This window comes from Lissotriton vulgaris, chromosome 11 (genome assembly GCF_964263255.1).
Source record: "Lissotriton vulgaris chromosome 11, aLisVul1.2, whole genome shotgun sequence".
Classification (NCBI taxonomy): domain Eukaryota; kingdom Metazoa; phylum Chordata; class Amphibia; order Caudata; family Salamandridae; genus Lissotriton; species Lissotriton vulgaris.
Genome location: NC_141699.1, coordinates 636468758 through 636481310, shown reverse-complemented (window position 1 = coordinate 636481310; position 12553 = coordinate 636468758). Strand labels below are relative to the sequence as shown.

Below are 12553 nucleotides of genomic sequence, written 5' to 3'. Positions count from 1 at the left end.
GCAAGTGGAGTTATTCACCAAAAAAAACGACAGAAACACCATGTTACATTATCAAAGTCATCATCCACCATGTCAGAAAAACAACATTCCTTTCGGACAATTTCTGAGACTGAAACGTAACTGTTCAGAAAACAAAGATTTCTTAAAACACGCAGGAGTATTATCCAAAAAACTTACAGATAGAGGATACCCAAAAAAGATGGTTAATCAAGCACTAAAAAGAGCTAAATATTTCAATAGAGATAATCTTTTTCAAGAAAAAACAAAAAACACAGAAACAGAAAAAAGGTTAGTTTTTGTGACAAATTACAGTGGAGTCAGCAACAAAATTAAAAACATAATCAACCGCAATTGGAACCTAGTAGCCAGCAATAGCAATAAACAACCGATCCCAAAACCCATATTTGCATTCAGAAGAAACAGGACAATTAGAAATAGCTTAGTCCACACGTATAGAGAGGCCAATCCAGCCCAAAGAACTGTTGATAACAACCCACTCCCGGTAGGTACGTTCCCATGCAGTAAGTGCTCGAACTGCAGTAATGTAATCAAGGGCAACTGCATTGAGCATAAAAAAATAAAACACTATACCAAATCATTCATAAACTGTAGATCCAAAAACGTAATATATTTAATTAAATGCCCATGTGACTATATTTACATCGGTGAAACATCTCGCGAAATCAGATTAAGATTAAATGAACATAAATCTGCCATTCGCTGCAATAAACCAGGAGCCCCACTAACAGATCATTGGAAAACAGCTGGCCACAAAATAGAAGAATTAAAATGATGTGGACTAGAGATAATTACCCAGAATATGAGAGGCGGTGACATTAACACAAAACGGAAAAAACTTGAACAATTCTATATGTCACGTTTTAACTCAGTAAATGATGGCCTCAACTCACGAGAGGACTGGGAAAGAATTCTATAGTAATTCCCAACCCTCACATGACCGATGGAAACTACATATGTAAATGAGAATAATTAATGATGAGCTCCCCCTAATGACCATCTACCGTAGCGTAGAATTTCTAACTCCTTTGTCGACTATAATAAGAGATCGAATGAGCAGAGAGTAATGCAACTGTAAACAATTCTTATACGGGAATTAACAACTACGATGTTTCATATCACGATAAGAAATATTTACTCTTGATTAGTTCTATTAACCCGGAGGTCAATATCAGTGACATACAAATACAACTAGAGCAGTACCTTGAAAATACAGTTATGTGACCCCCAACCTATGTAGGGCCTTAATATCTAACAGCCACAAACAGGAGTCGATAATCTTAAACCACCATCACTGACCCCTAAGGTAAACCATAATTTATAGATGCGCATAAAGGTAATAAAATAAAGATATAGTGGTAACTATGAGAAGTCTACGTAGGCCTATTTAAAAACTACTACTCTAGTTCTCAAAATAAAGACGAGATCGCTGGATTGATTCGACGCGAATATCAACAATGGGGACGCGTTAATAATACGCAGAACTACAATTGTAGTTCCCAAAATCTACCAATGAAGTCAGGGGAACGACATGAGGATTCCGCGTCATTCAATTAACTATCTCCCGCGAAAATGTGTCTTTAAAAAGAAGCCGACACACGCCGGTGTGTATTCTTGGCGGAACGTCCATGAAAATCGTTGCGGAAAGGACTGCGAGGGGAGCAGGGAGGCCGGTCACGAGCAAAAAGGTAAGAGCGGCCCGATACTCTGTGAGACTAATCCGACCCTGAAAGCATGCTTAGCTTTGTCTCTATTTTATTTAGAAACGAGCGCAGTTTAACTTTTGGGATACTCCTCCATAGTACTGTAATAGAGGCAGTTCGCAACAGCGAACTGAAGGATAAGAATGATGTCCACGTACGGGTGACATGAGCATAATATTTGCCAACCACATTACGGTACAGGCACAGATAAAAATATTGATTAATGTAACAATAGCATTCTAGATCTGAATCCTTAACATAAAGTATTTTTAAATCAGAGACACTCACTGAATTTAAACCTAGACTGTGATGGCGCGTTAAAGTAGTTTCATTTCCATCACTACACGTGCCATATATTTAATAAAAACGTAGAATAATTAATAAATTTCTACTAAGACCGATTTTTTCAAAGTAGAAACCTGTTCCAAACTTAATGTGCTATATGGAGTAGATCCCAGGAAGATTACCATCTAACGTCTATGTAGAGAGAAGAAGAGATTAGCAAGCAATTCTTATACCTCTCCAACCACGTTGATTCACTCACACTTCACCTGTACTCAGTCAGACTCACTCACTTGTGCTATGAGGCTTTTTAGCTTAATTGCTATCATTTTAGAGGAGGATGAGGACAAGGAGATCGTGAGTCTTCAATTTGTTAATAGTCTCGCTTCATAGTTGCGCTACAGGTTGGAGCAATGCTCGAATCACCTAGGCTCTTGCATGAGTTCTTTATAAACCTCTATGCTCTGTAGTTCTCACATGCTTAAAGCTTCATGATCATTCGTAGTGCTCTTGAGGGATGGGTTCATACACTCACTAGCACAGATCACGATTCTTCCAGCACAATCACTGAAACAATGTTAGTCATGCCTGCGCATGCTTTCAGGTAAGTTGCACTTAGCTTTAATCCTTCTTTCTTTCTTTATCTTTAGATCTTCTGAAAGCAATGGAGAAGGAGACCAGAAGTGCTGAACACGAAAGCTTCCTCGGCGAAGTCATGTTAGGTAAGTGTAGCCTCACCCATTGTAGGTTGCTGATCGGGAGACAGGGAGGACCGTCTTCTTATTAGGCACAGATTGCCTAGCAAGCATGTGGTCGCAGGGTGTCGCTCATATAGTCTTCCTGTTTCCCAAATAGCCACAAGCTTACATAATCTAGCATGATTTTCGCTGGCAGGTATATTGCTGCTAGAATTTGTGGGCAACGAATTCCTACTAGAAGTTAGTGCTCTACAACACATGCTATTGCCTGCATGTTTCAGTTTTCCTTATCATTTATTCTACAGCATTTACAGTCCATTCTTGTACCTGTTACTTTCTAAACAATCCACTTACATACTTTGAATATTGCCATTGACGCACTCGGCCTATCCAGGAGTTCTTATTCGAGGGCACAAACTGGCTCTTGGCCTTCACGGGAAAGTGGGATGTGTATATATGTGAGAGCCATTAACATTTACATATGTAGAAAAAGGAAGGGAGGCCTCCTTTGCAATGCAATTGGGGACAAGGAGCATAAGATGAAAGAACAAGGGAAAGTCCCAAGACCACTCAACTAATAAGAACCCTTGGTGTATTTCCCATATACCTCAAAATGCCAGATTTAACTCAAAGTATGTACCATGTAGATCAGTTAAAAAACAAATGATAAACAAATCAAGAACCCTAAACAGTGTGTCTGTTATAAAAATATACAATTTATTACAAATCAATTAAAACAATTTGTTATACTACGTAATAATAGTACCCAAAGGCGCATATGATATAAAAACCAATAAAAAAATCACAATTTAATTAAAACAATTAGTCAAGAAATCACAGTTGTTGTAGTTGTCGACGCAGCGTTTCGGTGAGTAAGCAATACCACCTTCTTCAGGACAAACAATTCTATAAACGAACATCACAATTAGATGTATCCCATCGTTCATGAAAATTAGCATTTTTTCATTATTCCTATCTAAACATAATTATTGCAGTTTGTTGGGCACATTTGTAATACCCACTTACAGAAAGTTTTTTCTAATCATCACAGAGGGATTCTAGTAGGTACATTTGTTAAGGCATTTGAAATATATGTGGCTATACACGCGGATCTTACAACATGGTGACCAAAAGTCACCATCTAGGTAGCTTCTAAGGAATAAATCGTAAAGCATACCTGTGTGTTAATATTTTGTATTTTGAATTCCTCTCTCATTCAATTTAGAGGAGTTTTGGATCGAACTCAATCAGATATGTAGAGCTTCTGGTATATTTAATTCCAGTTTGCAGTCCCTTAATAAAAATTTTTTTTTTGATCACACCACTTGTTGATATCAATTCTAAACAAGAAAGGTCTTTGTATTTGGATAAACCCCTTCGGGATATCTGGCCTGTTTACCTCATTATATCAGGAGCTTCGTGTTGATGAGGATACTGGAGGGGGGCCACCGTGTTGTGTGTAAAGAACACTGTGGGATGAGATGAGGTAATAGTCTTATATTGCAAGCAAAACATATATATATATTACACATTCTATTTGTCTGCTAGAGTGTACATGATATATTTTAAACTGAAAATGACAAGAGAGTCTTATTTTATTTATTTACAAGACTGGAGGGCGCCCACAGTGGGCATGGATCGACCCTGGTTCACTTATGGGAGATTTATCACCCATCAGCTAGCATATCTATTCATTTCATCAGAGAATTACAAGCTAGTGGTTTAGGCCATTCATTATTTATTAGATTCAACTCACCCGTGAAATGGGATATTATGTCCCTTATTACAGCGCCACTGGATGCCTTCAATTCTGCCCGCAGCGTCAGAGAGTTTTAAAACGGTTGTTTATCAATTCAACCTGTGTGGGGTTATATAATAACCGTAGTATTTTTGTCTATATAATGTCAGAAAAAATGCTTAGTTTATTGTGAAGAGATCTGTAGAATTTATAGTTTTAACATAAATGCATAGACTCTTGTGTTATTTGTAACTAGATGTTAGCTTCTTTCATTTTTGGTTTCAGAGCACATTAAGTTTGGAACAGGTTTCTACTTTGAAAAAATCGGTCTTAGTAGAAATGTATTAATTATTCTACGTTTTTATTAAATATATGGCACGTGTAGTGATGGAAATGAAACTCCTTTAACGCGCCATCACAGTCTAGGTTTAAATTCAGTGAGTGTCTCTGATTTAAAAATAATTTATGTTAAGGATTCAGATCTAGAATGCTATCGTTACATTAATCAATATTTTTATCTGTGCCTGTACCGTAACGTGGTTGGCAAATATTATGCTCATGTCACCCGTACGTGGACATCATTTTATCCTACAGTTCGCTGTTGCGAACTGCCTCTATTAAAGTACTATGGAGGAGTATCCCAAAAGTTAAACTGCGCTCGTTTCTAAATAAAATAGAGACAAAGCTAAGCATGCTTTCAGGGTCGGATTAGTCTCACAGAGTATTGGGGCCGCTCTTACCTTTTTGCTCGTAACCGGCCTCCCTGCTCCCCTCGCAGTCCTTTCCGCAACGATTTTCATGGACGATCCGCCAAGAATACACACCGGCGTGTGTCGGCTTCTTTTTAAAGACACATTTTCGCGGGAGATAGTTAATTGAATGACGCGGAATCCTCGCGTCGTTCCCCTGACTTCATTGGCAGATTTTGGGAACTACAATTGTAGTTCTGCGTATTATTAACGCGTCCCCATTGTTGATATTCGCGTGGAATCAATCCAGCGATCTCGTCTTTATTTTGAGAACTAGAGTAGTAGTTTTTAAATAGGCCTACGTAGACTTCTCATAGTTACCACTATATCTTTATTTTATTATCTTTATGCGCATCTATAAATTATGGTTTACCTTAGAGGTCAGTGATGGTGGTTTAAAATTATCGACTCCTGTTTGTGGCTGTTAGATATTAAGGACCTACATAGGTTGGGGGGCACATAACTGTATTTTCAAGGTACTGCTCTAGTTGTATTTGTATGTCACTGATATTGACCTCCGGGTTAATAGAACTAATCAAGAGTAAATATTTCTTATCGTGATATGAAACATCGTAGTTGTTAATTCCCTTATAAGAATTGTTTACAGTTGCATTACTCTCTGTTCATTCGATCTCTTATTATAGTCGACAAAGGAGTTAGAAATTCTACGCTACGGTAGATGGTCATTAGGGGGAGCTCATCATTGATTATTCTCATTTACATATGTAGTTTCCATGGGTCATGTGAGGGTTGGGAATTACTATAGAATTCTTTCAAAGTCCTCTCGTGAGTTGAGGCCATCATTTACTGAGTTAAAACGTGACATATAGAATTGTTCACGTTTTTTCCGTTTTGTGTTAATGTCACCGCCTCTCATATTCTGGGTAATTATCTCTAGTCCACACCATTTTAATTCTTCTATTTTATGGCCAGCTGTTTTCCAATGATCTGTTAGTGGGGCTCCTGGTTTATTGCAGCGAATGACAGATTTATGTTCATTTAATCTTAATCTGATTTCGCGAGATGTTTCACTGATGTAAATATAGTCACATGGGCATTTAATTAAATATATTAAGTTTTTGGATCTACAGTTTATTAATGATTTGGTATAGTGTTTTATTTTTTTATGCTCAACGCAGTTGCCCTTGATTACATTACTGCAGTTCGAGCACTTACTGCATGGGAACGTACCTACCGGGAGTGGGTTGTTATCAACAGTTCTTTGGGCTGGATTGGCCTCTCTATACGTGTGGATAAGCTATTTCTAATTGTCGTGTTTCTTCTGAATGCAAATATGGGTTTTGGGATCGGTTGTTTATTGCTATTGCTGGTTACTAGGTTCCAATTGCGGTTGATTATGTTTTTAATTTTGTTGCTGACTCCACTGTAATTTGTCACAAAAACTAACCTTTTTTCTGTTTCTGTGTTTTTTGTTTTTTCTTGAAAAAGATTATCTCTATTGAAATATTTAGCTCTTTTTAGTGCTTGATTAACCATCTTTTTTGGGTATCCTCTATCTGTAAGTTTTTTGGATAATACTCCTGCGTGTTTTAAGAAATCTTTGTTTTCTGAACAGTTACGTTTCAGTCTCAGAAATTGTCCGAAAGGAATGTTGTTTTTCTGACATGGTCGATGATGACTTTGATAATGTAACATGGTGTTTCTGTCGTTTTTTTTGGTGAATAACTCCACTTGCAGGATACCTGAAGAATGTTGAATTATTATATCCAGGAATTCGCATTTTTCTTGGTCATATTGGCTTGTGAATTTGAGATTTTTATCCCCTAGGTTTAGCCAGGAGATAAACTCCTCTAGAGATTCTGTAGATCCTGTCCAGATAAAAAAAAATATCATCTATGTATCTAGACCATATAGAGATATTTTCAGAGAAAGGAGCTGCTGAGTTAAAGATATGTTTTTCTTCGAATTGTGCCACATAAAGGAATGCCAGCCTGGGAGCACAGGTGGCTCCCATGCTGGTGCCCCTGGTCTGTTTGTAGAGATCTTTTCCAAATAAAAAAATATTGTTTTTGAGAACTGTGGTGACGCAATCTATGATAAATGATTCATGGGATGTAGGGTCACGGTCTCCTTGGCATAGTAAATTTCTAACCGTCTCTATGGTACTGTCCTGGGGTATATTCGTGTATAATGCTTCTATGTCTAGCGTGACTAAATATTGTGTATTGGGGTTAAAAGGAAGGTTCTCTATTTTTCGAATGATTGCTGCGGTATCTTTTATGTATGCTCTTTGTTAAATTACATGGGATTGCAAAAAAATGTCAGCGTATTTACTGAGTGGTTCTGTGAGAGAACCTATGCTAGACACTATGGGTCTCATCGGGGGATCAGTTGAGTTTTTGTGGACTTTGGGAAGTCAGTATAGTGCAGGTATTGTAGGGTTAGTATTAAGTAGGAATTTGTATTCATCCTCTCAAATAATATCATCCTCTTTTGCAAAATCTAAAAGGTTTTTTATATTGGTTTCCAGGTCAGACCACTCTCTTCTGCTTGACTTTTGATAATGGTCTCTGTTGTTAAGAAGTAAGTTCATCTTATCATTATAGTGTGTGGTAGACATCACTACAATGCTCCCGCCTTTGCCGGCTGGTTTAATTGTGAGCATGTGGTTTTTTTCTAATTCAGTCAGTGCTTCCTTCTCTGTTCTGCTAAGATTAAATTCTATCCAATTTTTTTGTTCTAAAACGTCAGAGACATTTTTGGTAACCGCTATTTCAAAAGCCTCTATCAAAGAATGACATAAGTCTAATTTTTCAGAAAAATTAGACTTATGTCATTCTTTGATGGTAAAGAAAAAACTACCCGTCCCAATAAATCTGGTCTCAAAGCGAAATCAACCTGGACCCCCCAACCAGGTCAAATAAACAAACAAATAGAAGCTTTTGAAATAGCTGTTACCAAAAATGTCTCTGACGTTTTAGAGCAAAAAAATTGGATAGAATGTAATCTTAGCAGAACAGAGAAGGAAGCACTGACTGAATTAGAAATGAAACACATGCTCACAATTAAACCAGCCGACAAAGGCGGGAGCATTGTAGTGATGTCTACCACACACTATAATGATAAGATGAACTTACTTCTTAACAACAGAGACCATTATCAAAAGTCAAGCAGAAGAGAGTGGTCTGACCTGGAAACCATTATAAAAAACCTTTTAGATTTTGCAAAAGAGGATGATATTATTTGCGAGGATGAATACAAATTCCTACTTAATACTAACCCTACAATACCTGCACTACACGGACTTCCCAAAGTCCACAAAAACTCAACTGATCCCCCGATGAGACCCATAGTGTCTAGCATAGGTTCTCTCACAGAACCACTCAGTAAATACGCTGACATTTTTTTGCAACCCCATGTAATTAAACAAAGAGCATACATAAAAGATACCGCAGCAATCATTCGAAAAATAGAGAACCTTCCTTTTAACCCCAATACACAATATTTAGTCACGCTAGACATAGAAGCATTATACACGAATACACCCCAGGACAGTACCATAGAGACGGTTAGAAATTTACTATGCCAAGGAGACCGTGACCCTACATCCCATGAATCATTTATCATAGATTGCGTCACCACAGTTCTCAAAAACAATATTTTTCTATTTGGAAAAGATCTCTACAAACAGACCAAGGGCACCAGCATGGGAGCCACCTGTGCTCCCAGCCTGGCATTCCTTTATGTGGCACAATTCGAAGAAAAACATATCTTTTACTCAGCAGCTCCTTTCTCTGAAAATATCTCTATATGGTCTAGATACATAGACGATATTTTTTTTATCTGTACATGATCTACAGAATCTCTAGAGGAGTTTATCTCCTGGCTAAACCTAGGGGATAAAAATCTCAAATTCACAAGCCAATATGAACAAGAAAAATGCGAATTCCTGGATATAATAATTAAACATTCTTCAGGTATCCTGCAAGTGGAGTTATTCACCAAAAAAAACGACAGAAACACCATGTTACATTATCAAAGTCATCATCCACCATGTCAGAAAAACAACATTCCTTTCGGACAATTTCTGAGACTGAAACGTAACTGTTCAGAAAACAAAGATTTCTTAAAACACGCAGGAGTATTATCCAAAAAACTTACAGATAGAGGATACCCAAAAAAGATGGTTAATCAAGCACTAAAAAGAGCTAAATATTTCAATAGAGATAATCTTTTTCAAGAAAAAACAAAAAACACAGAAACAGAAAAAAGGTTAGTTTTTGTGACAAATTACAGTGGAGTCAGCAACAAAATTAAAAACATAATCAACCGCAATTGGAACCTAGTAGCCAGCAATAGCAATAAACAACCGATCCCAAAACCCATATTTGCATTCAGAAGAAACAGGACAATTAGAAATAGCTTAGTCCACACGTATAGAGAGGCCAATCCAGCCCAAAGAACTGTTGATAACAACCCACTCCCGGTAGGTACGTTCCCATGCAGTAAGTGCTCGAACTGCAGTAATGTAATCAAGGGCAACTGCATTGAGCATAAAAAAATAAAACACTATACCAAATCATTCATAAACTGTAGATCCAAAAACGTAATATATTTAATTAAATGCCCATGTGACTATATTTACATCGGTGAAACATCTCGCGAAATCAGATTAAGATTAAATGAACATAAATCTGCCATTCGCTGCAATAAACCAGGAGCCCCACTAACAGATCATTGGAAAACAGCTGGCCACAAAATAGAAGAATTAAAATGATGTGGACTAGAGATAATTACCCAGAATATGAGAGGCGGTGACATTAACACAAAACGGAAAAAACTTGAACAATTCTATATGTCACGTTTTAACTCAGTAAATGATGGCCTCAACTCACGAGAGGACTGGGAAAGAATTCTATAGTAATTCCCAACCCTCACATGACCGATGGAAACTACATATGTAAATGAGAATAATTAATGATGAGCTCCCCCTAATGACCATCTACCGTAGCGTAGAATTTCTAACTCCTTTGTCGACTATAATAAGAGATCGAATGAGCAGAGAGTAATGCAACTGTAAACAATTCTTATACGGGAATTAACAACTACGATGTTTCATATCACGATAAGAAATATTTACTCTTGATTAGTTCTATTAACCCGGAGGTCAATATCAGTGACATACAAATACAACTAGAGCAGTACCTTGAAAATACAGTTATGTGACCCCCAACCTATGTAGGGCCTTAATATCTAACAGCCACAAACAGGAGTCGATAATCTTAAACCACCATCACTGACCCCTAAGGTAAACCATAATTTATAGATGCGCATAAAGGTAATAAAATAAAGATATAGTGGTAACTATGAGAAGTCTACGTAGGCCTATTTAAAAACTACTACTCTAGTTCTCAAAATAAAGACGAGATCGCTGGATTGATTCGACGCGAATATCAACAATGGGGACGCGTTAATAATACGCAGAACTACAATTGTAGTTCCCAAAATCTACCAATGAAGTCAGGGGAACGACATGAGGATTCCGCGTCATTCAATTAACTATCTCCCGCGAAAATGTGTCTTTAAAAAGAAGCCGACACACGCCGGTGTGTATTCTTGGCGGAACGTCCATGAAAATCGTTGCGGAAAGGACTGCGAGGGGAGCAGGGAGGCCGGTCACGAGCAAAAAGGTAAGAGCGGCCCGATACTCTGTGAGACTAATCCGACCCTGAAAGCATGCTTAGCTTTGTCTCTATTTTATTTAGAAACGAGCGCAGTTTAACTTTTGGGATACTCCTCCATAGTACTGTAATAGAGGCAGTTCGCAACAGCGAACTGAAGGATAAGAATGATGTCCACGTACGGGTGACATGAGCATAATATTTGCCAACCACATTACGGTACAGGCACAGATAAAAATATTGATTAATGTAACAATAGCATTCTAGATCTGAATCCTTAACATAAAGTATTTTTAAATCAGAGACACTCACTGAATTTAAACCTAGACTGTGATGGCGCGTTAAAGTAGTTTCATTTCCATCACTACACGTGCCATATATTTAATAAAAACGTAGAATAATTAATAAATTTCTACTAAGACCGATTTTTTCAAAGTAGAAACCTGTTCCAAACTTAATGTGCTCTGAAACCAAAAATGAAAGAAGCTAACATCTAGTTACAAATAACACAAGAGTCTATGCATTTATGTTAAAACTATAAATTCTACAGATCTCTTCACAATAAACTAAGCATTTTTTTTACATTATATATAGACAAAAATACTACGGTTATTATATAACCCCACACAGGTTGAATTGATGAACAACCGTTTTAAAACTCTCTGACGCTGCGGGCAGAATTGAAGGCATCCAGTGGCGCTGTAATAAGGGACATAATATCCCATTTCACGGGTGAGTTGAATCTAATAAATAATGAATGGCCTAAACCACTAGCTTGTAATTCTCTGATGACATGAATAGATATGCTAGCTGATGGGTGATAAATCGCCCATAAGTGAACCAGGGTCGATCCATGCCCACTGTGGGCGCCCTCCAGTCTTGTAAATAAATTTAATTTCAATTCAAATAATCTTTATTTCGATCATTAGAGATCATAAAAGATATACAAATAAATGCCACCATAAAAACGTTAAAAATGAGTTCAGTATTTTAGAATTCAAAAATTCATGATTACAGTCTAATTAAAATGAATACATTTTGGTTTAAGAACTAATGGTTCATGCAGCATTAGAGTCCCTTATAATTCTTGCGCGTACTCTCCACATTGCCGTCAAAAATTTCGCCATTACAAACACAGTTGGAGCTGTTAAGTCTGTTTTAAGCACTCTGTAGGCTGGGGCATAAGTTCGAAAGCCCAAGTTCCTTAGATAGGGGACCAGCCAATAGCTCCTGATTCTACTGTAGGCTCTGCAGAACAGTACCACATGCAGATCACTTTCCAGCTTATAGTTGCATGCTGGGCAGTTACCCAGATCCAAGTTACCGTCCCAAGATTTAGTAAGGGACCTCAAGGGAAGAGAACCGTATCTCCATTGCAAAAAGATCTTTCTTACATACACTGGCGTCATAGCGTCTAAGACGTACTCAGGACTGTAGGAGTCTTTTGCTTTGATAAACGTATCGGTTAGGGAACCTTCCCGGATTGAACTCAGAGATCTCTGGAACATAAAGCTGTAAAACAGTTTGGAAAGTTCTTTCCTCGGGAGCCTTACGGACATTGCTTCCGGGTTACTCCATAGCTCTGGGACTCCGAGGGTCGTACACATGTCCCTGATGTACTTCAGCCATGGGATTTTAGCCACGTGAATTGACCTAAGAAGCTCCTGCAATTCGCTTCTGTAGTGGGCCAAATCCTGACTGCTCCACAAACGTCTCCAGTAGG

The 12553-nt window shown here is 37.8% G+C and overlaps 1 protein-coding gene across 1 annotated transcript in view; it reads left to right on the top strand.

The window, feature by feature from the left end:
• The window catches only part of LOC147683273 (uncharacterized), a 1451334-nt gene that overhangs the window by 293467 nt on the left and 1145314 nt on the right, over positions 1–12553 (top strand). The window contains exon 9 of the mRNA XM_086943731.1: positions 2654–2725. Within this exon, the coding sequence (XP_086799857.1) occupies positions 2654–2725 (72 nt within the window). The remainder of the gene's footprint in view (positions 1–2653; positions 2726–12553) is intronic.